The sequence below is a fragment of the Hyperoodon ampullatus genome (genome assembly GCF_949752795.1).
Source record: "Hyperoodon ampullatus genome assembly, chromosome: 9".
Taxonomy (NCBI): domain Eukaryota; kingdom Metazoa; phylum Chordata; class Mammalia; order Artiodactyla; family Ziphiidae; genus Hyperoodon; species Hyperoodon ampullatus.
This window is the reverse complement of record NC_136922.1, coordinates 15,903,757-15,927,216: the sequence shown is the minus strand read 5'-3', so window position 1 is coordinate 15,927,216 and position 23,460 is coordinate 15,903,757. Positions and strand designations below refer to the sequence as shown.

The 23,460-nt window shown below is 42.3% G+C and overlaps 1 protein-coding gene across 1 annotated transcript in view; it reads left to right on the top strand.

The window, feature by feature from the left end:
- Nucleotides 1-23,460, top strand: part of LAMB4 (laminin subunit beta 4) — a gene marked incomplete at both ends in the record, with an annotated part of 126,236 nt that overhangs the window by 78,859 nt on the left and 23,917 nt on the right. Inside the window, 14 exon segments of the mRNA XM_079711249.1 lie at nt 485-528; nt 532-628; nt 2,089-2,248; nt 2,250-2,297; nt 2,732-2,896; nt 5,113-5,114; nt 5,117-5,185; nt 5,188-5,278; nt 5,280-5,315; nt 6,170-6,386; nt 11,560-11,656; nt 16,706-17,090; nt 20,626-20,786; nt 23,423-23,459. Of these exon segments, the coding sequence (XP_079567375.1) occupies nt 485-528; nt 532-628; nt 2,089-2,248; nt 2,250-2,297; nt 2,732-2,896; nt 5,113-5,114; nt 5,117-5,185; nt 5,188-5,278; nt 5,280-5,315; nt 6,170-6,386; nt 11,560-11,656; nt 16,706-17,090; nt 20,626-20,786; nt 23,423-23,459 (1,609 nt within the window).

Here is a 23,460-nt window from a genome sequence, read left to right as displayed (position 1 = left end):
ACCATGAGAGTCTGGGCTTCCCAAGTTCCAGACAGATGCTTTCTCCATGCAGGACTCTGGCTTTTGGGATGCCTGCAATCTCATGAAAGATACGGAACAAGGGAAATGAAAGGTATAATCCAGCACCAACACGGATCATCAGGAATTGAAGAAATAATAAGTACATTGGAACAATTAATGATTGACGGATTTTATTTTAAGCCTTTCAATAACTTGTTAAGTAATGTTCATTGTTAAGTGATGTTTGTTAAGTAGTGTTTATTGAGCACTTACAGGTGCCAAACACTATTCTAAGTACTTCACAGGCATGACTGTCTTTAATCCTTATAATCCCCGGAGGTATATCATATATTATCCCCAGTTAACAGATGAGGGAGTTAAGGATTAGAGGTAACAAATGAGAAAGACATGAACTAGAGCTACTAATAGGACAGAGTGCTTCTCTGTCACTTCCTTTGCCTCTAACTTGTTTTGTTCCCTGCAGCCTGCAACTGTCACCCACAGGGCTCAGTGGGACCCAACTGCAGCTGACTGGAAGGCCAGTGCCAGTGTAAGCCTCGTGTGACCGGCCGCTGCTGTGACACGTGCTCAACAGGAAGCTACAGTTTGGGGCATCACGGCTGTCACTGTATGTAGCAAAAGCCAGATGGGGGAAACACATGTATTCTCAACCTTGTAGTTTTAAAGGCAGGAAAATCAATGTGGGGAGTTGAAAAGGGGAGGGAGTAGGAATTTGGCTTCATTATTCAGATTGTCTTGTCTATGTAGATTGGGATGTGGAGAAAAGGGGACCCTCCTACACTGTTGGTGGGAATGTAAATTGGTGCAACCACTATGGAAAACAGTATGGAGGTTCCTCAAAAAATTTAAAAGAACTACCATATGATCCAGCAGTTTTGCTTCTGGGTGTTTATCTGAAGAAAAGGAAAACACAAACACGAAAAGATTTTTTTTTTTTTTTTTTTTTTTTTTTTTGTGGTACGCGGGCCTCTCACTGCTGTGGCCTCTCCCATTGCGGAGCACAGGCTCCGGACGCGCAGGCCCAGCGGCCATGGCTCACGGGCCCAGCCGCTCCGCGGCACGTGGGATCCCCCCAGACCGGGGCACGAACCCGCCTCCCCTGCATTGGCAGGCGGACTCTCAACCACTGCGCCACCAGGGAAGCCCACGAAAAGATATTTTATTTTATTTTTATTTTATTTATTTTATTTTATTTTTATTTGTTTATTGCAGCATTATTTACAATAGCCAAGATATGGAAACAATCTAAGTTTCCACCAACAGATGAATGATTCCAGAAAATGTGGTATATACATGCAATGGAATACTATTCAGCCATAAAAACGAAGAGGATATTGCCATTTGCAACAACATGGATAAGCCTTGAGTGCGGTATGCTACATGAATAAGTCAGAGAAAGACAAATACTGGATAATCTCACTCATTTGTGGAATCTAAAATGAACAAAAAACAAAACAACAAGCCCATAGGTATGGAGCACCAATAGACTGGTGTTTGCCAGTAGCAAGGGGTGGGGGGTGGTGAGCGAAATGAGTGAAGGGGGTCAAAAGGTACAAACTTCCAGTTATAGAATAAATAAGTCCTGGGGATGTGATGTACAGCATGGCTATTATAGTTAATAATACTGTATTGTATATTTGAAAGTCGCTAAGAGAATAGATTTTAAAAGTTCTCATCAGAAGAAAACAAATTGTAACTATGGTGATGGATGTTAACTAGACTTACAGTGGTGACCATTTTGCAATATGTACAAATATTGAATCATTATGTGGTACACTTGAAACTAATATAACATATGTCAGTTATACCTCAAAAAGAGCAAAAACAAAAACCAGTTGTCCACAACATTCTGTAAATTGAATCAGTGAATTCTTATTTTACAAATATTTTTACCTGGTTCTCTGTACATGCCAGGCTCTATTCTAAGCACTGTATAGACTCAGTTTATCCACCTTAATAGGGTTGATACGGTGAATTAGAGATTGTGAAATCAGAACTGTGATTCTTTCACCAGCACACCACTGCCCCCCGCCCCGACCCCAACAGGCTTCTCTTTGCTTTATCCAGCATGTCATTGCCACCCTCAAGGCTCAGAGAACACTGTATGTGACCAAGTAACAGCACGGTGCCCCTGCCATGGAGAGGTAGCTGGCTGCTATTGTGATCGGTGCCTGGAGGGCTATTTTGGATTTCCTAACTGCCGCCCCTGCCTTTGTAATGGGTTCACTGTCATGCTTCAGTTGTGGAGGTTTTACAACTCGGAGAAACTGTGAAAGGTATGGAATTCATATGCACTCTTATTTTTTGTTCTTTTGTTCTGATTTCACAACATTATCTGAAGGACCATTGAGTAGAGAATCAACAGTATTTAAGTGTAGAGTGATGACTATGGACAAGGAAGATAGAGCATCAGTTTATCAGCCTTCAAAATCTTGTTATGAGCCAAGCAGTGTCTAAGTAAATCAATGACAGGCATTTGCCTGGCACCTGGCTTTTTATATTCCTAAAATGTGCATGTAAATTTATATTGAGTTTAATGACTAAGCCATGGACCTTTCAATATGAAGCAAAAAAACCCTTTTACAGAGCAAATGAGCATCTTCTAAAAATATTGAATTTTGAGAGTTGCACTGTCCTAAAGCATAGCAAATCCACATTGGCTAATGTGAGCTTTTCCTGGTAACATTTTAGTAAAAAATTGCCTTGACAGATGCATCGATGGTTACTATGGAAATCCTTCTTCAGGACAGTCCTGCCGTCCTTGCCCGTGTCCAGATGTTCCCTCAAGCAATCAGTATTTTGCCCATTCCTGTTATCAGAATCCTTGGAGCTCAGATGCAATCTGCAATTGTCTTCAACATTATGCAGGTATGCAGTATAGTTCATGATGTTTTTTTTCTTATCCCACATTGCTATCTAAAAAATGATAATATGCTCATAGTTTATCTGCCTTGGACAAATGAGTGGTACAGGATATAAGTTAATGGTAAGAAGACACAATTTGGTAAATTGCTACTTTACTGAATAAAGAATTTGAATGATTCAAAACCAATGACAAAAAATCATTTGAGCTCTAATTGTTTTTAAATAATGTTCTAGAAAACTGACCAAATGAGTTCAAATCAAATTAATTTTTTTAAATAAAATAATGGCTCATTAATTAAGATACATATGTGATTAAATTATATATGTATATATAAACACATAATTTAAAAGTTAAGAATTAATCAGTCAAATGCTTTCTTTATATAATTCCAAGTAATCAATTTGACTGGTATTTCACAGACATAACTGATTTTTTCAGATGTTTTGAAGCACCAGTTCAGGCATTATACAGATACTGCCTAAATTAATTCAATATTTGTGTCTGTCCCTCAGTCAAACATTTTATTTTGAAGAGTTTAAGCATGAGTGTAAACATGTAGTGCAAACAAGGAAAAAAATTATAAAGTCTACTTGATTGAATCATAATAGAAAATATGGCATTATTATTTTCTTCAATGATAATTAACATCATGATAAATTACATGGCCATTTTTTTTTTCTTATTTGTTACCTCTAAGGTTACACATGTCTCTAGTTAATTCTTATAGCCTCTTCTCCATGTGCACTCTGGCTTGGTTGGTCAATTGTTGTTTTTTTTTTTAATTAGTTTCTGCTTTATAACAAAGTGAATCAGTCATACATATACATCTGTTCCCACATCCCTTCCCTCTTGCGTCTCCCTCCCTCCCACCCTCCCTATCCCACCCCTCCAGGCGGTCACAAAGCACCGAGCTGATCTCCCCGTGCTATGCGGCTGCTTCCCACTATCTATCTACCTTATGTTTGGTACTGTATATATGTCCATGCCTCTCTTTCGCTTTGTCACAGCTTACCCTTCCCCCTCCCTATATCCTCAAGTCCATTCTCAAGTAGGTCTGTGCCTTTATTCCTGTTTTACCCCTAGGTTCTTCATGACATTTTTTTTTCTTAAATTCCTTATATATGTGTTAGCATACGGTATTTGTCTTTCTCTTTCTGACTTACTTCACTCTGTATGACAGACTCTAGGTCTATCCACCTCATTACAAATAGCTCAGTTTCGTTTCTTTTTATGGCTGAGTAATATTCCATTGTATATATGTGCCACATCTTCTTTATCCATTCATCTGTCGATGAACTGAGACCACAGTTGGGCTATGAGACCATTTCTAAATGGAATGAACCAAAACATGGAAGTTGGACCCATGATTTGGGCACCTAAACAATGGCAGTTGCCCCGTGATTGAAAGAGTAGAGTGTAAGGGAGATGGGAATGGCTTCTCCATCAACCTTAATGGAGACACCCTCAAGGTGTCTTAATAAAGGTTAGTACAAAAATACCCTCAAGGGGGCTTCCCTGGTGGCGCGGTGGTTGGGAGTCCCCCTGCCGATTCAGGGGACGCGGGTTCGTGGCCCGGTCCGGGAAGATCCCACATGCTGCGGAGCGGCTGGGCCCGTGAGCCATGGCCGCGGAGCCTGCGTGTCCGGAGCCTGTGCTCCGCAACGGGAGAGGCCACAGCCGTGAGAGGCCCACGTACGGGAAAAAAAAAAAAAAAAAAAAAAAAAACCCTTGAGGACCCCACACATCAAGACAATTACTCACCCGTCTTCACTTCCAGGCACATTATCTCAGGCTGCTGCTGTTTCACCTCTAGGACGAGATGAGGGTTGGGGTGCCCCCCCACCTCAGAAAACAGGGGCTGAGATTAGCTTTGGGTCTGGAGGCATTTTTGGGTGATCCTGGTTCTATGATGACCCAGGAATCCTGCACACTCAAGTCTGTAGTTTTTTAAGAAAGAGTCCATTCTTCACCAAGGACTTTTAAAATCCAGATAATCTTTTTATTCTCTGAATGGATAATAAATTTAAATGAATGTTTTGTTTTAATTTAGAACACTTTTCCTTATTCATCCCAAATGTGTGACCTCTCATTATCCCCAGAGGAGTCCAGTTATCCACATCACTCTCCATATCCCTCCCCAAGCGCATGCACGCACACACACACACACACACACACACACCCCTCATCTCATTCCCTTTTCCTCTCCCCTTCTTTCTGGTGTGCAGGGTGGAGAATGCTCTGCTGGTTTCTATGGAAATCCAAGAAATTTGGGAGCACCCTGCCGACCTTGTGCCTGCAACAGCACATTGATGTAACTGATCCAGAGTCCTGCAGCCCAGTCATGGGGGAGGGCCTTAAATGTCTGCACAACACTCAAGGCCCCAGCTGCCAGCTGCAGGCCAGGTTACTTTGGCCCTCAATCAGACCTGTAGGAGGAAATCTGCAAAGCTCCCTGGGGGGCGGGGCGGGGGGTCAGGATGTGGCAGCTCATAACTGTGGTGGCAACTCCCGTACTTATTTCCGTTAGGTTAGTAGTGCCAGTGCCCACGGAGTGATGGGCTGATGTCCTGAGCTCAGCAGCAGAAAGAGGTGCAGTGCACATGAAGCTACAGAGTACTCACTGGTGTTATTAGTTTGCCTTTTGTGACTGTTTTCTTCAACACGTGCCTTAGTGGTTTCGGAGCCTTGTTTCTCAGAGTGTGAACTACCGTGCACTGTACCAGAGCCGCCTGGGCATGGGGGTGTGTGGTATCAATATGCAGATTCCTGGGCTGTGCCTCAGACCCACAGAATTGAATCTCTGGGAGCCAGGCCCAGGAATCTGCCTTGTAACCAGCTCATCAAGTGACTTTCATGTATAAATAGGAGAATCACTTATGTAGACGAGGACAAGGGTTTAATTCCATGATAAAGAAAGAGGAGGAATATACTCCTCATTTTTAGGAGATATTTTAATTATTTCAGTTCACCCAAGTCAATTTGTTTCTGGATTGTTGACATAAGTGGAACTTTGGTGAGTGGCGTGAGGAAAAAGTGAGACTTTCATTTATCCTAATTGTGAGTTCTTGGAATGTAGTAGTAGGTAGAACCATAGGAAATTGCATTTTGGGGAGATCAAAAACAGTTGAATGGGTTCAACCTACTTAGAGTCCTTGATAAATTCTGTTCTATTGTAAGGTGTTTCTTCCTTGAACCTTTTAAAGAAACGATGCCTCCACTCTAGAAAGTTGTTTGCAGGGGTTGTTGATGCCAGTGTTATCACGGATTTACCCACCAACGAAGGCTCTGTCATCCTTCTGGCGTGAGTCCATCTGAGTGTCCCCCTAGTGGAGGAGCTTGCCTCTGTGACCCTGACACTGGCACATGCTCTTGTATGCCCAACGTCACAGGCCGGGCCTGTGGCCATTGTGCTGATGGATGCTGGAATGTCATCTCCAGCAGAAGATGTCAGCCATGTGATTGTGACCCCTGGACCTCACTCAATAGACACTGTGACCAGGCAAGAGACTTTCAGTTTCCTGTGGTGTCAAAGTGAGATGTGATGGGGAGACATACTTTCTAAATATGTAAAGAATGTTTTCTTTACATACTGCTGTTAATCAGTGTTTTTAGATAGGATTGGACTTATATGGGGATAGAGTCTGCATTTATCAAGGAATGAAACACAGACCACCCTCTCTTTCACTGTTCATATGTATAAGCATAGGCAAGCCCCTAGGAATCCATCATTAATCGGAATTGATTATGAATCAGAAGGAACGTTAACGGATTCTTTCAGAATCCATAATTCCATTAAAAAAAATCAAGCTGTTATTCCCTGCAGCTCACCAGTTGCTTTACATATGGTTAAATAAGATGTCTTCTTATTTAATTTATCTTATTTATCTTATAGTTACCAGAGCAGCAGCAATTGTTTCTAAAGAATGCAGCCTAGGAGCAAATCTTTATGTTTAATATACAGTTAACACTACTTAACTGCACATGTGATTTTCAGTCAATAAAACAATGAGCATGAAATTTTTTAAAAAGGATATTAACATTATTTATGGAGAAAACAATGTCATGAATAGGCTTTTTTGGCTTAATAAATGTATTCTTTGAAACACTTTTATATTAGTAGAGATGCAGGAAGAAAGGTAAAACAATGACAAGAAATTTTAGAGTCCAATCCACAATACAGGGATTAGGGTTTAATTGGAATCAAAATGCTCATTTCAGAAGCTGGAATCTTCCTGACTAATAAGTATGGCTCACCTCCACTTTCAGCTCCACTGTTCAACTTATTCAAAGGCCAAATTTTGTACAAGTAAACTTTTGAAGGTAGTTCTTATATGTTGAGTGTGTTTTCCCTTCTCGTTTTCTTTCTCTCTCCAACGCTCCCTGCTCCAACCCATACCAACACAAATGCACACAATGGCCTTTTTTCCCTTCATAAATGTTTATATTAGAATAGACCTAGGTTTACAGAAAAGTTGTGAACATAGAGAAGAGGTACCCCACACCCAGTTTCCTCTGTTATTCATGCTTACATTGGTGTGGAACATTTATCCTTAATGAACCAGTGTTGATACATTATCATTAACTAGTGTCCATAATTTATTCAGATGTCCTTAGCTTTTTACCTAATATCCTTTTTCTGTTCCAAGACCTCATCCAGTACGCCACATTACCTTTAGTCATCATGATTCCTCAAGTTCCTCTTGGTTGTGACAGTTTCTTAGACTTTCCTTATTTATTTTTTATTTTTTATTTTTTTTGCGGTACGCGGGCCTCTCACTGCTGTGGCCTCTCCCGCTGCGAAGCACAGGCCCCGGACGCGCAGGCCCAGCAGCCATAGCTCACGGGCCCAGCTGCTCGGCGGCACGTGGGATCTTCCCAGACCGGGGCACGAACCCGTGTCCCCTGCATCGGCAGGCGGACTCTCAACCACTGCGCCACCAGCGAAGCCCAACTTTCCTTATTTTTGATGACCTTAACAGTTTTGAGGAGTATTTTGTAAAATGTCCCTCAGTTCAAATTTATCTGATGTTTTCCTCACGATGAGACTTGGATTATGGGTTTTGAGAAGAAGATCATAGAGGTAAAGCGCTATTCTCATCACAGCACATCAAGGGTACATACCATTTACACGACTGATCACTGTTGACCTGAATCTTGATCACCTGGCTGAAGCAGTGTGTGTCATTTCTCTCCTGTAAAGCAGTTCTTCTCCTTTCCGTACTGTACTCCTTGGGGGGAAGTCACTAAACACAGTCCACATTTAAGGAATGGACAGTTATGCTCGGTCTCTTTGAGGGCAGAGTATCTCCATAAATTATTTGGAATTCTTCTGCACTGGAGTTTTGTCTGTTGTCCCCCATTTCTTCATTTTTTCAATCATTTTTTTTAAATAAACTTATTTATTTATTTTTGGCTGCTTTGGGTCTTCACTGCTGCGTGTGGGCTTTCTCTAGTTGCCGTGAGTGGTGACTACTCTTCTTTGTGGTGTGCGGGCTTCTCTTTGCAGTGGCTTCTCTTGCTGTGGAGCTCGGGCTCTAGGCGTGTGAGCTTCGGTAGTTGTGGTGCGGGGGCTCAGTAGTTTTGGCTCACGGGCTCTAGAGTGCAGGCTCAGTAGTTGTGGCACATGGGCTTAGTTGCTCCACGGTATGTGGGATCTTCCTGGACCAGGGATCGAACCCATGTCTCCTGCATTGGCAGGCGGATTCTTAACCACTGCGCCACCAGGGAAGTCCCTCAATCATTTTTTTAATATCAGTGGACTCAGGATATTTGTACTATGTTTTGAGTTATAATCCAGCACTACTTAATTTTGTTATTCAAGTTTTTCCAGCTTTGGTCATGGGGAGCTCTTTCAGTTGGCTTCTGTATGCATTTGACATATTATTGTTTGTTTGTTTGTTTTTAAGGACTTCCTTACTTTCTGCACTGCAAGGTGCTCTAAGCTCATCTTGTGTATTTCCTGCCCCGTCCTAGAATCAGCCATTTCTTTAAGGAGGGCTGGTTCCTTTTATTGGAGAATGGTATTAGAAACCAAGATCTGGGCACTAGAGGACCATGCCTCTTTTATATGCTCCACTTCACTCCTCACACCTGCAGCCACCAACCATGGAACAAATTGGTAGATCTCTACACACTGCATGGCTTCCTAATTCGTGAGGAACTCCTAATCCTCATGACATCACTGTCTGGCATACTTCTTAGACCTTTGGGGAAGCATGTTTGTAGCAGGACTTGACAGAGACAACAGTTCAGTCATGGAGGCTAAGGGAAATCTACAAAGCTGAAAAGCAGATGGTGTTGGTTTAACCAAAGACCCCCTTAGGACAAGGGTATTTGTGGTCACCTGGTCCATAGGGGATTCCTTGGGAAAGTTTGCTCTTTACAATCAGGAAACACTTTCACTGGAGTATAGAAGAGACATGTGGACATTAAGATTTCCAGCTGTTTAAACAACTACTGATAAATGTCTCTGTGTCAGCCAGTAGGTGGTCCCTAGTGCATTCTCACAGAGATCCAAATGTGCTGTCCAATATTTCCATCAACAGTTTAGATGGAGTCGGGGAAACATCCTTATCAAATTTGCAGATATTATAAAGTTATAAGTTAATGTGATCAAGACAAAACAAGAGACAAGATATTTTAACAGCCTGTCTTGTTGGCTGGCAACAAGAAGATGACATGTCAATTAAAAGTTAAAAATAAAGTTTTGCAATTGGGATTTTTAAATCCATTGCATAAATACAGGGTGGGAGTAGTAAGTTGGCGCTAGCTTGTGAGAAAAACATCTGGGGGATTTTGGTTGCATGCTTCAAGTGAGCCAGTGGTGTGGCTGGGCTGCCAAAGAGGGGATTGGGTGTGCCGTGCCCAGCTCCAGGGCGGCTGTTGTCCTATTGTCTTCTATGTGGCCAGATGGCTTCCAGGAACATTGTTCTCATTTCTGAGTATCACATTTTTTTTTTTTTTTTTGCGGTATGCGGGCCTCTCACTGTTGTGGCCTCTCCCGTTGCGGAGCACAGGCTCCGGACACGCAGGCTCAGCGGCCATGGCTCACGGGCCTAGCCACTTCACAGCATGTGGAATCTTCCCGGACCGGGGCACGAACCCGTGTCCCCCGCATCGGCAGGCGGACTCTCAACCACTGCGCCACCAGGGAAGCCCTGAGTATCACATTTTAAATATTATATTGACAAACTAGTTTGTGTCCAAAGGAAGACAACAAGGATAATGGATAGAACTGTGGTATTTTGTGATGAAGTCTTAGGGGTGGTTGGCTTAAAGAAATGAAGCATAAGCAAGTTGAGGATGGCCACCTCTAGTTGGGAGATGGACTCTAAGTGGGAAGAGGGAGGCTGCCTGTTTTGTGCGATTTCCTTATACTGGACTCAGAACAATGGGAACAAGTTACAAGGAGCAGATTCTGCATCAATGTAAGACAGCATTGCCCAACAAAGACAATATGGCAACAAGCTCCCATAACTCCTTATATTTGAGTAAAAGCCAGTGGTTACTCCAAAAATGGGTAGAAGCTTAGTAGACCCAGTCACTTTATGAATCCAGCTACTTCTTGTTGGGTAAGCAGCTTTGGTCAGGTATAACCTAGGACCACAACAATAGTGATTTTTTTTTCTTTTGTGGTACGCGGGCCTCTCACTGCCGTGGCCCTCCCCCTGCGGAGCACAGGCTCCGGACGTGCAGGCCCAGCGGCCACGGCCCACGGGCCCAGCCACTCCGTGGCATGTGGGATCCTCCCGGACCAGGGCACGAACCCGTGTCCCCCTGCATCAGCAGGCGGACTCTCAGCCACTTACGCCACCAGGGAAACCCAACAATAGTGATTTGATTTTATATTTTTCTCCTGTTAATTTTCCAGTCTCCTTGGTGTTCGGAAAAGCTGGTCAAGAATCCAGTTGGGGGAATTCCGTGGTAATCCAGTGGTTAGGACTCCGCACTTCCACACTGCAGGGGGCACGGGTTCATTCCTTCCCTGGTCGGGGAACTAAGATCCCACAAGCAGCGCAGCCAAAGAGTGCAGTTGAGAGGATGCAGGAAATTTCAGCCCTCTCCCCAAAACACAGTTAGAGTCCCACTTAGAGTCCATCTCCCAAATTTGAATTGAGGGACATTTTACAAAATACTCCTCAAAACTGTTAAGGTCATCAAAAATAAGGAAAGTCTAAGAAACTGTCATTGAATGATTAAGCTTCATTTACAAAAAATGTTTTGTGGAGAAAAACGTTAGCCCAATTCGGAGAAACTCTAATTTACATTCCATAATGGAAACATTATTTGCCAAATTAATTGATGGAGGTTAAGTCCACGTCTTGGGTCTGCCTCTGTTAGGGGAGAACTCCCAGAACCTGGGAGTGAATGTGGCCTATTTCCCATTATGTGTTTCGTTTTCATTTGCATCTGTGGCTGTTTCCTGATTTGGGGCCACCTGTCCCTGAACAGCTGGAAGCAGGCGGTATATTCAAGAGCCCTCAGCCAAAAAACATTAACTTCTGATCCTTGGTGCTGTCGGGGGTGGTTGCTGGCTGCGGGAATCCTCCTGCCTCTGCCTTTGCACAGCTGTATGTTCTAAATCACTGGAGGGAAAACTGTTTTGTATTAAAATGCATTATTTTTTTAGATCATAGAGCTTGTCAATTTCTCACCCATGACTGTTCTCACAGCTTACAGGCCAGTGTCCGTGTAGATTAGGCTATGATGGGAAACGCTGCAGTGAGTGTGAGGAAAACTATTATGGGGATCCCCTGGGGCGATGCATTCGTGAGTATTGGTAATTCTGAAAACATGAGTACAGTCAGCCTGGTCCTACCAAGGGCTTGCTATGAACCAACTGAGTATTTTTTTTTGCGGTACGCGGGCCTCTCACTGTTGTGGCCTCTCCCGTTGCGGAGCACAGGCTCCGGATGAGCAGGCTCAGCAGCCATGGCTCATGGGCCCAGCCGCTCCGCGGCATGTGGGAGCTTCCCGGACCGGGGCACGAACCCACGTCCCCTGCATCGGCAGGCAGACTCTCAACCACTGTGCCACCAGGGAAGCCCCAACTGAGTTTTAAATTCCTTTATTTGGTCGAAAAATCACAAACTTTAAAATAAATTTTCCACAGAGTATTAATAAAATGAAAACTGTGTAACCAGTTAGTTTTTTTTCTTTTCCATTATGATCTGTTACAGGATATTGAATATAGTTCCCTGTTGCTATACAGTAGGACCTTGTTGTTTATCCATCCTATATATAATAGTTTACATCTGCTAATCCCAAACTCCCGATCCATCCTTCTCCCGCACCCCTTGGCAACCACAAGTCTGTTCTCTATGTCTGTGAGTCTGTTTTGTAGATAAGTTCATTTGGTCATATTTTAGATTCCACATGTAAGTGATATCATATGGTATTTGTCTTTCTGACTTACTTCACGTAGTATGATAATCTCTAGGTCCACCCATTTTGCTGCAGATGGCATTATTTCATTCTCTTTTATGGCCGGGTAGTGTTCCATTGTATATATACACTACATCTTGTTTATCCATTCATCTGTCGATGAACATTTAGGCTGTTTCAGTGTCTTGGCTGTCTTGGCTATTGTGAATAGTGCTGCTGTGAACATAAGGGTGCCTGTATCTTTTGTGCTTTTTGTTTTTTGTTTCTAAAGATTTTTTTGATGTGGACCATTTTTTAAATCTTTATTGAATTTTTTACAATATTGCTTCTGCTTTATGTTTTGGATTTTTGGCCCCGAGGCATGTGGGATCTTAGCTCCCTGACCAGGGATCGAACCTGCACCCCCTGCATTGGAAGGCAAAGTCTTAACCACTGGACTGCCAGGGAAGTCCCCTCTTTTTGAATTATAGTTTTGTCTGGATATATGCCCAGGAGTGGGATTGCTGGATCATATGGCAACTCTACTTTCAGTTTTATGAGGAACCTCCATACTGTTCTCCACAGTGGCTGCACCAACTTACATTCCCACCAACAGTGTATGAGGGTTCCCTTTTTTCCACACCCTCTCCAGCATTTGTTATTTGTAGACTTTTTAATGGTGGCCATTCTGACCGGTGTTAGGTGGTACCTCATTGTAGTTTTGATTTGTGTTTCTCTAATAATTAGCGATGTTGAGCATCTTTTCATGTGCCTGTTGGCCATCTGTATGTCTTCTTTGGAGAAATGTCCATTTAGGTCTTCTGCCCATTTTCTTTTTTTCCTTTACAAGAATTTATTTGATGAAAATGCTCCAAGAAATGCATAAAAATCTATGCATTTTCTTTATTTTTTTCCCAATCCTAATATATATATATATATTTTAATATCTTCATTGGAGTATAATTGCTTTACAATGGTGTGTTAGTTTCTGCTTTATAACAAAGTTAATCAGCTATACATATACATATATCCCCATATCTCCTCCCTCTTGTGTCTCCCTCCCACCCTCCCTATCCCACCCCTTTAGGTGGTCACAGTGCACCGAGCTGATCTCCCTGTGCTATGTGGCTGCTTCCCACTAGCTATCTATTTTACATTTGGTATTGTATATATATATGCGTGATTTTTTATTGGATTGTTTGGTTTTTTGTTATTGAGTTGTATGAGATGTTTGTATATTTTGGAAATGAAGCCCTTGTCCGTCAAATCATTTGCAGATATTTTCTCCCAGTCTGTAGGTTGTCTTTTCATTTTGTTTATGGTTTCCTTTGCTGTGCAAAAGCTTGTAAGCTTGATTAGGTCCCATTCGTTTATTTTTCCTTTTATTTCTATTGCCTTGGGAGACTGACCTAAGAAAACATTGGTAGGATTTATGTCAGAGAATGTTTTGCCTATGTTCTTTTCTAGGAGTTCTATGGTGTCATGTCTTATATTTGAAAGTCCACAAACTTTAATCCTAGTTTTGAAAAGAAACATTTTAGCCCTATAAATTTTTTTCTCTTATATTAAAACTTTATGCTATATTGAACGTTAGCCTATATTGAATGTTAGCCTATATTGAAATTCCTCAAAGTCATTAAAATGGAACAGATTTCTGAGATCATAACTTGTAGCCAATTTTCTGCTATTTGGAAACATGCTGACAAAAATAGCTACTTTGGATTAAGGTACATGTTGGGAGATGGATCATAGGAAGTCAGCAGAGTGGATGTTTTTTCAATGTGGCTCTCATAACTTGGGGTCCATCACAGATTCACTTATTTATTTAAAAATATTCACAGAGTGTCTACTGGGTACTCTAGGTAGTGAACAAATAAGGCAAGGCCCCCAACCTATGGAGTTTGTGTTCTAGTGTCTTTCATTCCATGCCTCAGCAATAGTTACAGGATTTAGAGGAGGGCTGTTCGATACTTTCTGCAGAGATGGAAACATTCTACATCTGCACTGTCCAGTTGGGGGGCCACCAGCCATATGTAGCCACTGAGAACTTGCAATGTGGCTAGTGCATGTGAGCAAAACAATTATTTATTTCATTTAATCAAGTTACATTTAAATAGCACATGTGGTTAGTAGCTACCATAGTAGACAGTGCAGATTTAGAATCTGGGTTGGTTCTAGGAGGAGGGATCTTTGAATCTCTGTTTGAAATCGGTTTCCAAAAGAAGTCAATCCGAAGAAATGTCAGATGTGATGGATTTATGATTGTGGTCACCTTAATGTAGCCACATATGGTAACTCTTTCCTCCTCTCCATTCCTTTATAAATGTGCTTTTGTGGCTTAAAAAAAAGTCTTTGGTTTTTTGCCCCATTCAAATACTCAATTTTCCAAATGGAATTGCTACTTTAAAAACCAGGGAGAAATGTTGGCTCTTAGAAAAACTGTCTTAGAGAGCCTCTATTCCTGTGCCCCTCTAATATTTTAATAATCTTACTTTATAAAAATGTTTTCATCTTTCACAGAAGAAACTTCGCAAACGGTCCACTCAGGCCACAGATCCCACGAGTGCTCGTGGGGAGGAGCAGGTATTAAGGGGGAGCCTTGGCCTCCAGCTGGTGAAGCGCACAGAGCTCCCCCAGGGGTCTCTGCAGAGGCCTTTGGACCAAAGGGAATGTGCCAGACAGGTGATGTCTATTGGAGGAGCCTAGTGTGTTAATCAGTTTTTATTTCTAATTGGCATTATTTTCACTCAAGCTGGCCAAATGCATTTTTAAATCACTTGTTCCTTGTAGTCAAGCCAATGGCATAGGTTAGTGATTCCCTGACCTTTTGGAAATTGCTGTAACTTCAAAAGCTCTCCCCATCCTCCATCCTCAGGCTTAATCAAAAACCTATTAATTTGAAGTGCATGTAGTATCAGGATTTTTTTTTTTTAGTTAAGACAAAATGAATTTAATGTTCTCTATTTTTTAAAAGACTTTTTTAAAGAGGAATTTTAGGTTCACAGCAAAATTGAGAGGAAGATACAGATATTTCCCATATACCCCCAGACCCCACCATGGCCTCCCCCATTATCAACATCCCCAGAAGAGTGGTACACTTGTTACAATTCATGAACCTATATTGATACATCATAATCACCAAAGTTCATTAGGGTTGACACTTGGTGTTGTCCATTCTATGGGTTTAAACAAATGAATAATGACATGTATCCATAATTATAGTATCATACGGAGTATTTCCACTGCCCTAAACATCCTCTGTGCTCTGCCTGTTCTTCCTTACCCACCACCCAACCCCTGGCAACAACTAATATTTTTATTGTCTCCATAGTTTTCCCTTTTCAGAACGTGAAAAGGAATCATGCAACATGTAGCCTTTTCAGATTGGCTTCTTTCATGTCTTTTTATGGCTCAACACTCATTTCTTTTTAGTGCTGAATAATATTCAGTTGTCTGGATATACCATGGTTTCTTTATCCATTCACCTACTGATAGACATCTTGGTTACTTCTAAGTTGGCAATTATGAATAAAGTCGCTAAAAACACCCGTGTGCAGGTTTTTATGTGGGCATGTTTTGAACTCCTTTGGGTAAATACCAAAGGACGATCTGCCCACCCACCCCTTTTTTTTTTTTTTTTTTTAGCTAATTGGGCCTCTCACTGTTGTGGCCTCTCCCGTTGCGGAGCACAGGCTCCAGACGCGCAGGCTCAGTGGCCATGGCTCACGGGCCCAGCCGCTCTGCGGCATGTGGGATCTTCCCGGACCGGGGCACGAACCCGCGTCCCCTGCATCGGCAGGCGGACTCTCAACCACTGCGCCACCAGGGAAGCCCCCACCCCTTTTTTGATAACAGAACAGTTTTCCTTATGTAATGGAAGACAGCACACCCAGGCTGGGTTTCACTAAGAAAAATTGTGATCATGGGCCTTCTTAGAGAGTCTGTGACACGCCTGAACCACTCTGGGGTTGGGGTGGGCAGTAGCAGCCGTCACAAGTGTGTCATCCATTAGATCCATATTCTTCACTCACATAGGTAAAGAAACCAGATGGGAACAACTCACACTTGCAGTAAAAGTGACACCTAATAATGTCCATATAAAAAACAAGAGCTGGGAATTCCCTGGCGGTCCAGTGGTTAGGACTCCACGCTTCCACTGCAGGGAGGACGGGTTTGATCCCTGGTCGGGGAACTAATCCCGCAAGCCACAGTGGAGTGTCCAAAAACAAAAAACAAAAAAACCAAGAGCTGACTGGTCAGTGGAATGAAACGAGGTATGCTCTGTTTTAATGGCTATTGCACAGATCTCTGAAATTATCCTGCTTTTTAACATTCACCATAGAAATGGGAGTTGGGAAGATTCTCAGGTGAGAGGGGAGGACTTTATTCTTGAGCTGGTCATGAACCGAAGGCCAGGTGACTGACATTCTCCGCTCCTTCTCCCATCCTTTTCAGCATGTGACTGCAACAGGAAAGATTCCCAGAAGCACATCTGTGACCAGGACACGGGCACGTGTCACTGCCGAGAGCGTGTTAGCGGCCCACAATGTGATCGCTGCGTCCCGGGTCACGGCCAGGAATTCCCTGCTTGTCTTCGGTGTCACTTGTGCTTTGATCAATGGGACCACACCATTTCTTCCCTCTCCAAAGCGGTGCAAGGGTTAATTAGGCTGGCTGCTAACATGGAAGATAAAAGAGAGACCCTGCTTGTCTGTGAGGCCGACTTCAAAGGCCTCAGAGAGAACATGTCTGAAATAGAAAGGATTTGGAGACATCCTGTTTTCTCATCTGGGGAATTCTTAAAAGTCAAGGATTATCATGACTGTTTGGTAAGGTTTGTGTGCAAGTAATAGATCGCTAAGTTCCTGATTTACCTTAAGTCCTGTGAACTTTAGCAGCCTTCAACTTAGAAATGAACCTTTGTTGATGTTAGGGAAATAATCATTGTTCCGTTAATAACCAGGCTGGGGATCATCGTTGTCTCTTTCTTACCTAGTTAGAATGACATGATTTTGCGAGATGTCATTGATTATAACAAAAAGGCAATCGTGAGGTTACTTGAGAAACCCAAACCCAGCTGAGCTGAAAGACAAAATTGGAAGTGGGGAAGTTTCTAATACAAAAATTTTTTTTTGACCATGCTCTCAGGGAAATTTGCTAAATGTTCCCAAATTCTTCAGTTGTTTATAAGCCCACACGTTACTGTGAAGTCATATAATGAGTACAGTAATTCTTTCAAAATGCAATATCATTTTTATTATATATTATTGAGTCCTTCTTTTCATTCATCAAATATTTCTAGAGATTATGTTGGTTGCTCTGGACCAGGAGTCAGGAAACCGTAGCCCACAGGCAGTATCCGAGCCATCACATTTTTTTTGTAAATAAAGTTTTATTGGAACACAGCCATGCCCATTATTTACATCCTGAGGCTGCTTTCTCTCTACAATGACAGAGTTGAGCGATTGCGACAGGGCCACTATGGTGCCCCCAAGGCCTAAAATATTTACTCTCTGGCCCTTTAAAGAAAAAGTTTGCTGACCTGCTCTGGGCAAAACGAGGATGAGCTGGGTATAGTTTCCACCCCTCTAGGAGTACACAGAAACCAAAAAGATTATAGTTCTATAGAAAAATATCCCTCCTCCCCCAGAAAAACTCCTGGATTAAAGAATAGTTGAAGCTGCAGTTTTGTGTTACATAAAACACAAGCGTAGGGACTTCCCTGGTGGTGCAGTCATTAAGAATCTACCTGTCAGGGTTTCCCTGGTGGCGCAGTGGTTAAGAATCCACCTGCCAATGCAGGGGACACGTGTTCAAGCTCTGGTCCGGGAAGATCCCACATGCCGTGGAGCAACTGAGCCCGTGCACCACAGCTACTGAGCCTGCACTCTAGAGCCCACGAGCCACAACTACTGAAGCCCGTGCACCGCGACTACTGAACCCACGTGCTGCAACTACTGAAGCCTGCGCAGCTAGAGCCTGTGCTCCACAACAAGAAAAGCCACTGCAATGAGAAGCCCTCGCACCGCAACAAAGGGTAGACCCGGCTCGCCACAACTAGAGAAAGCCTGAGCGCAGCAATGAAGACCCAACACAGCCAAAAACAAACAAACAAACATACAAAAACCCACAAGCATAAATATAAGGCCGTTCATTATCACCAGACAAAAAATCCTGAAGTATATGGCAACGGCTTAAAAGTTGCACAAGGAAGATGATACAAGTCACCTGGATAGTTCAGAGGAAGGGCCACCTGCATCATAAATGAAGCTATAGGGCCCAGAGAGGTCACATAGCCAAGTCAAGTTGGCAGGTGAGGACAGGCACTTCTGTGCCCTGGTAAAGACTGTGGCCCTGGGTTCCCAGATCTCCTCATTTTTTAAACAATGTCAGACATCCAGATTTTTATGGAAATGTCCCCACTTTAAAATAGAGGCAGCTAATCCAGTAGTGCTTTCAAAAAGCACTGTATAGGCCAAAGAAACTTGTCTGAGAATGAGTTTTGGCTCATGGACCACTGGTTTGTGGTTATAGGACATGGCGGATGAAGTGGAACTGAGAAAGCAGAAGGAGCCAATCCACAGTAGATGCTGTAGATAGAGATACTGCAAGAGCCCCGAGCAGAACCAGAGAGAAGAAAGCAAGAGGAGCCGGAGTCCCGGGGCCAGGCCTGAAGCTGTGAGGAAAGCCTGTCCCCTTCTTGGACCACCTGCTAAACTCCTATTCCTCTATAACAAGCACCCAGACACCACCCCCTCACTGAAGCCTTCCCTGACCTCCTGAGAGAGGATGTGTTTCCTTCTGCATGTTCCCACGTCTTTGTGGCTCAGCCATTGCCTCACTGAGGGACTTCTGTGGGCAAAGCTGCCTTCTCTGTACATTTCTCCAGGCCTGGTTTAGTTAAGTAATAAATGTTTGTTGGGTAAATTACAAATCAAAGGGGAAGGGGAGGACAGAGAAACCAAGATATCATAAGCATAGATTGAGAAGTCAAACTACTGTGGTTCAAATCCACCTGCTGCTGTGTGGCCTCAGAAGTTACTTAACTTCTCCAAGCTTCAGTTTGTTCATCAAAAGAGGGTTTAAAGTCTCTCTTTCATGGGATTCTTGTGAGAATCACTCAAGACAAGCCACTTTGCATGGTGTCTGGCACATAGTAAGTGCTTTAAGAGTACCAGTTATAATAATAGTAATTACTGTTATTGTTATTAGCCAGAAGAATTATAGTGCTGACAGGTGGAGCTTGAAGGAAAAGACTAGATTAGAAGGGAGAGTGAGAGCAGAAAATGCTAGGAAGCATTGGTTAATACTTTGCAGTCATACCAAGATAAATGAGTCCCATAAATTTGTATTGTAGCTTCCCTGAACTGTATTCTTCAAGATTTGTACCCAAGTTCCCCTTCATGAGGGATATTCTAATTATTCACCTGAACCAACTGTGTTTGCTGAACGCAGCCAACTGAAGTGGGACAAAGGTGGCACCATCAAAGGTGATGTAGAAAGAACACACCCAAATGTACACTCGCCAGCAAGGAAACCTGTCACTTGTGGAAATTCAAAGTTTAAGACCCTGTACAGAAGTAACAGTAAAAGGAACCTTGCTGGAAGCAGATTTATTCTAAATGAGGTACTGATTTTTATCCTTGGCTGTGTGAGGGATTCTGTTAAAAGCCTAATATAGGTTGGCTCCCTTAGACTGATTTAAATGAACCACATCTAAATACGTGTTTTTGAAAACCAAAGTAAAGGGAGACAGAGTATAAACAGCTGAAATTGAAATATTCAAAAACCTTTATGCTAGGAGACCATTTTAAATGAGCGCTGAAATACTCTAGGAAGTGGAATTAACAAGAAAGAGATAAGCAGTAAACAGAATCATAAACTGTCAAATGAAAATTTGGGGGGGAAAATCCATCCTAAGTATGAGGATACCTAATAATGAGAGCAATCTTTTTAAAAATTATTTAATTTTATTTATTTTATTTTATTTATTTATTTATTGGCTGTGTTGGGTATTTGTTGCTGTGTGTGGGCTTTCTCTAGTTGTGGCGAGCGGTGGCTACTCTTTGGTGCGGTGCGCAGGCTTCTCATTGCGGTGGCTTCTCTTGTTGCAGAGTACAGGCTCTAGTCATGAGGACTTCAGTAGTTGTGGCGCATGGGCTCAGTAGTCGTGGTGCACAGGCTTAGTTGCTCCGCGGCATATGGGATCTTCCCAGACCAAGGATCAAACCAGTGTCCCCTGCATTGGCAGGTGGATTCTTAACCATTGCGCCACCAAGGGAAGTCCGAGGGCAATTTCTTTACGTGTGGTTTTTTCACCAATCTGTCAAATGTAATATAAGCTTAGCTACATTTACTCTCATTTTCTCCTTTAGGAAAGAAATCATGCAACTAAGTGAGCAGAGGAAAACAGTGTATGAATTTCAAAATCTGAAAGAAACAAGAGGAAGAACGAGGAATAACGTGAACCTCTTACTTGAAGATCTTCAAGAAGAAATTGATTTGCACTCCCGTGCCCGTAATGCAAGCATCGTGGGTAAGAGAGAAAATGCACCTCAACTGTTTCTGGACAGGAGTTGATAAAATCCATAGTGCATTCCATTAGTCAATCTCCCTGTGCTTATTGCCACAGCACCTGAGCACTTTAGAACATGAAAACACACCCATTAAAGGTATTATTTGTGCATGAATATTTTCAACTTTTTAAAACATTGCAGAGCCGGATAGCATTTGTACAAAATAACGCTAACAATCTGCGATACTAAACAAATACTGAAACTCAAAGTATTATGATGCCAAACCATGCTAGGATCTCATTTAATCAGCAGCTTGGAAATTCTACTGTGGCCATAAGGAAATGAGAGAGACATGTTTCTATGCCTTCCTGAGTATAAGCCACTCCATTTCCAGCAACCATAAATGCAAAGGAATATGAGGCAAAAAGGACCTAAACAATTTCTCATAAGAACTTTGTAGGAATTTGGAGACATGTAGCATACTAGAAGCCTGTAATTCATATTGCATAGTTCTTAAAAATGAACGGGAATTACGCCAAAGCCAAAATCAACTTGGAGGAGAAATGGAACTCTAAAGCAAAACTTGAATTAGCTCATCTGCTGATCTCCCATAAGATCCTTGTTATGTTTGGAAATGGACAGACAGCTTGTTAGTACCAGGAGAGGTAGCACTGAACTTATTCACACCAAACCCATCTAGTTGAGCAGTATAAGGGAAAATATACGTGAAACCTATCTCAAGGCAAAAACATTGTCTGCTTTTCCTCATCCTATGTCTATGGTCCTGTTTGTCATCTGATCTTGAGCTAAAACAGAAAAAAATGGATGGCAATTATGACCCTAAAGGAAGGTCTAAATTTGATGAAATCACTGTTGATGATGCTCAATAAATGCTACATAAAGAGTAAGGAATTTGTTCCGATTCCTAATCTGGAAGAAGGTGCCCACTGAAAGAACTGAAAATCCGTCAGCAGTCACCCAGGCCAGGTAGAAGAGAGCAAAACTGCCCCGTGCTGATTCTCTCAAACTTGCAGTCCAACAGCAATTACTGGGCTTTTTCTCGATGCCTGACACTGTGCTGAGCAGCAGAGACGGGCAGTAAGTCTCGCCCTTAAGTCATCCCAGTCTTGTGGCGGGTAAGACAGACATATAAACAATCCCCAAACAATGAAAAGACTCTATCAGAACATTTTCAAGCTGCTTCGGGAAAAGAGTAGAGAGAATGGAGTTCTTCCTGGGTCTATTAGAAAAGGCCTCTCAGAATAAAGATAAATTTGCCAGATAAATCAAGGCAGAAAATCATTCCAAGCAATAGAAACATGGCTTTTTGTTCGTTTGTGTGTGTGAGATGGGGGGGGCGGGGGTAGGCGGTTCATGATAAATGAAAATCACGATATAGTGAGTCCGTTAGTGTAAAAACCAGGAATGTTGAAAAGATAAAGTGTGGTTGTCATGCCTGGACTATGACTGCCTAAGGAGTAAAGATCAGAACCCTGGGCCTTTGGTTCCTAAAACAGTTTAAAGCCCTAATATACTCTCATTTACATTAAAACATCCCACATTACTTTCAGGAATTTGTGTTTTCATTACAATATGGAAAATACAGAGAAGTGTTGCAGAACACAGGCTCTAGAGTCAAACTACCTGGCTTCAAATCCTGGCTTCACATTATACCATCAGTGAGACCTTGCTATCATCAGAGCCTCCTTTTCTCACTGGTAAAATGGTGGTGGTCGTGCTAACCGCCTGACAGTGTTTTGTGAAGATGAAGGATGAGAACTGATCGGAAGGACAGGCGTATAGAAAGCATTCAGCACGTTAGCTGTTGTCATCAGCCTCAACATCAGAGGTCAGCAAACTGCAGTCTGCCAGCAAATCCTACCCACAGTCTGTTTTTGTAAATGAAGTTTCATTAAGACACCACCACCTCACCTATTTATTTATGAGGTGTCTGTGGCTACTGTCACTCTGCAATGGCAGCGTTGAGTAGTTGTGACAGCAATGTGATGGCAGGTAAGCCTAAAACATTTATTCTCTGGCCTTTTGTAGAATGACTTTGTCAACTCCTGCTCTATACAGTGAGGTGAAATTTAGTTGTTTCATCATATTAGATTCATATGGGTAGTCAAAATTAATACCTTACATTTGGGGAACACTTCACAGAGGGTCTCTATATTATCTCACTTAATTTCCACGAATTATCATCATCAGTTTACAGATAAGGAAACACAATCTAAGAGACTTAACAGATTTGCTCAAGGCCATACCCAGACAGTAAAGGGGGAAGCCAGCATTCAAACCCATGTCTGCAAACTTAAGCCTCAGAGCTCTGTAGGTATTATATGACGTGACATCTGCAAGTTTGAGAAAATCAGCGTGGGGGCACTTTTGCTTTCTTCTGCCTGTCTTGGGTGACTGCTGACAGATTTTCAGTTCTTTCAGTGGGCACCTTCTTCCAGATTAGGAATCGGAACAAATTCCTTACTCTTTACTTCCCCTATTAAGTGCAAATTCAAGGGAGAGGATGTTGAATTTTTGTATTGATCATTGAGACCAAGACAGTCTAGTCAAATTGGGGAATGATTATCTTGATAACCCATGTATAATTTCATTTGTTTTCACAAAATTTATCTTACCTCAATTTGTGTTGATGTAGATTCCTCAAAGAACATCAAGAAGTATTATCAGAGCTCT